The following is a 2,508-nucleotide window of genomic DNA, read 5'->3' on the forward strand; positions in this document are numbered from 1 at the left end:
TCCCGCAAGAGGAGTGAGACCCCTTCACAGTGGCAATAGCAGCTGGGCGGAGCTGGGCCCACACTCTCCTGGATGAATTTGGGAGCGCAGAGCCCGGCGCTGACGTCATCACAGTGCCTGGCTCGGGACAGAAGCTTCCAGCGGGGAAAGGGTGTGTCGCGACACGTGACCGTCCTCCTCCCAGACACAAACTCAGGGGCGTGGTCTGCCGGCTGGCGGTGACGTCACCCCGTGTCTGTAAGCGCAGGGCTCAGTAATGGCGGCCGGAGGGCTGGCGGAGCGCGGCGGAGAGAGAGGGTGACTGGCACCGGGGAGGAGGAGCAGCACCGGCCGCGGTACGGCAGCAAGGAAGCCGGGCGGTTCCGGGTGAACCAAGGAAGCCGGGTGTCAGGAGAGGAGCCGCGGGGTCCCCCCCTCCCTCAGTGCGGAGCGACATGGGGAACTGTCTGAAGTCTCCCACCTCGGATGACATCTCTCTGCTGCACGAATCGCAGTCCGACCGGGCGAGCTATGGGGATGGCACCGATGGCGACCAGGAGCCGCCGCCTCCCTACCAGGTAATGACATAGATGAACCGTGTGTGTGTGTGTGTATATATATAACACTAACACCTATAGTCTGTGTGTGTTTGCCTATAGACTAGGAATGACATCACCTATGGATTGTGTGTGGTAATATCTATGGGCTGGGCATAACATCCATAGGACATGTTTATGTGGGCAGTTGATTGCCACCTATATAGTTGTGTGTGTGTATATGGGATGCACCGATACCGGTTTTTCGAGTACTGATACTTTGCTTTCAGTACTCGTCGACACTGAGTACCGATACCGATGCTTCTGCTGTCATGGAGCCGTCTTTCCAGGCAATCTGATTGCACGAGAAGCTGGCTCCATGCTCATGCTGTCTGGCCGGCTTGATTGTGCTTGGCCGGGAAACAGGCTTCCCAGCCAATCAGTACTTGCACAAATACTGGTATCAGCACCAATACTAGTATCGGTGCATCCCTAATACATATCTCTATCTTTATATGTGGGCATGTACAACTTGCTGTTTATAAATAGAGATAACAACACCCTTTTGTTTTAAACCCGAGAACATAAACAGATCAGTTTTCTTCCTTTTGCTGTCTTGCTTGAAGGTGTTCTGAGGACCTTCTTTTCAGTGCTTTCTGTATTGCCCTGCCCATGTGCAACTTTTTCTTTTTGCTAGTTTTAGGCTGTGTGTGTGTTTTATTTCTATAGCCTATCTATCTATCTCTATATATATATATATATATATATCTATCTATCTATCTATCTATCTATCTATCTATCTATTCTACTTAAAACTAGCACACTAAAGGTATGGGCCAGAATCGGCAGCAGTAAACCATGGACAAAACCAGGACATCCAGGAATAGTCTAAGTAGGTTTGTACTGCACATTTATTCAGCAAGGCAGCAAACACAGTCCAGTGCAGGAGAGCTCTGTACAGAAAACCCATTGCCTAAAACAAACATCTGCCTGCTTGACCCACTAACTGTATTTTAATCAGCTCCTGACAAATAGGAGGTCCCTTAATGTGTCACCCAAAAACCTTTTTATTATTCTGTCAGCACTCAGCCTTTTCACCCAGCAGCCGGCTCCCGCAGCGCAGACATGTTAGGCCTATGACATACACATATCATTTGTAATCCACCTACAGTATAAACTGCATCTGTGTTTTTCACATAGTTTGTCATTTATACTAGCTATCAGGGTTACTTATGCGTTCTGTGATCTGTCCATTACTTGCTTTTGTACTTTACCCATTGCCTTAATGTATGGTGTTTTGAGGTTTTACGGGTATGTGACAAAGACTTGTGACGTCTCCATGGCGTACATACCTGTGTATTGTCTTCTATATAATTAACATATTGTAACCTATAATTAGGCAGTAGCAACATTCTTAATCAGTGCAGTAAGCCTGGGGAGCTGTCATTTGTCAAAGGACATTATTATTAATAATATATTATTACTATTACTACCACTATACCGGATTTATATAGCACCAGCAGTTTGTGCCTCACTTTCCAAAATAAAGGGAAGACAATAGAGTTGCAATGCAAATCAAAAGGGGATTAGGAGGGCCCTGCTTGTGGGAGCTTCCAATCTAAATAGAAATAACTGTGGGAGGGGGGTGAGCTGATTGGGAAAGTAAAAGTTCAGTTGTTACGAAGAGGCAAGATGGGCTTTCCTGAAGAGGGGATTGCCTACAGGCAGACAGAGAAGGAGATAAGTGGACAGATTGGAGTTCGCAGTTCCAGTGGATTGGAGAAGTCCTGGAGGTGAACATGGGAAGGACGTAGTGAGGGAGCTTGAGAGTAGAAGGTCTTGGGAGGAGTGGAGAGTACAGTTTGGGTGATATCTTGAGATCACCCAAACTGCCAGTGAAGGGATTGTCAGAGAGGGGCAGCGGACACTGACCAGTTAATACGTTGGATGAGTCTGGCAGCCGCATTCATGATAGACTGGGGGGGGGGGGCGC

The 2,508-nt window shown here is 48.0% G+C and overlaps 1 protein-coding gene across 1 annotated transcript in view; it reads left to right on the forward strand.

Annotated features, from left to right (window-relative positions):
* Positions 1-368: 368 nt before the first annotated feature.
* RNF11 (ring finger protein 11) overlaps positions 369-2,508 on the forward strand; it is a 39,862-nt gene continuing 37,722 nt past the window's right edge. Inside the window, exon 1 of the mRNA XM_018552501.1 lies at positions 369-557. Coding sequence (XP_018408003.1) covers positions 435-557 — 123 coding nt within the window. The 5' untranslated portion in view covers positions 369-434. The remainder of the gene's footprint in view (positions 558-2,508) is intronic.

The sequence above is a fragment of the Nanorana parkeri genome, unplaced genomic scaffold (genome assembly GCF_000935625.1).
Source record: "Nanorana parkeri isolate BGI_ZX_2015 unplaced genomic scaffold, ASM93562v1 scaffold89, whole genome shotgun sequence".
NCBI classification, from domain to species: Eukaryota; Metazoa; Chordata; class Amphibia; order Anura; family Dicroglossidae; genus Nanorana; species Nanorana parkeri.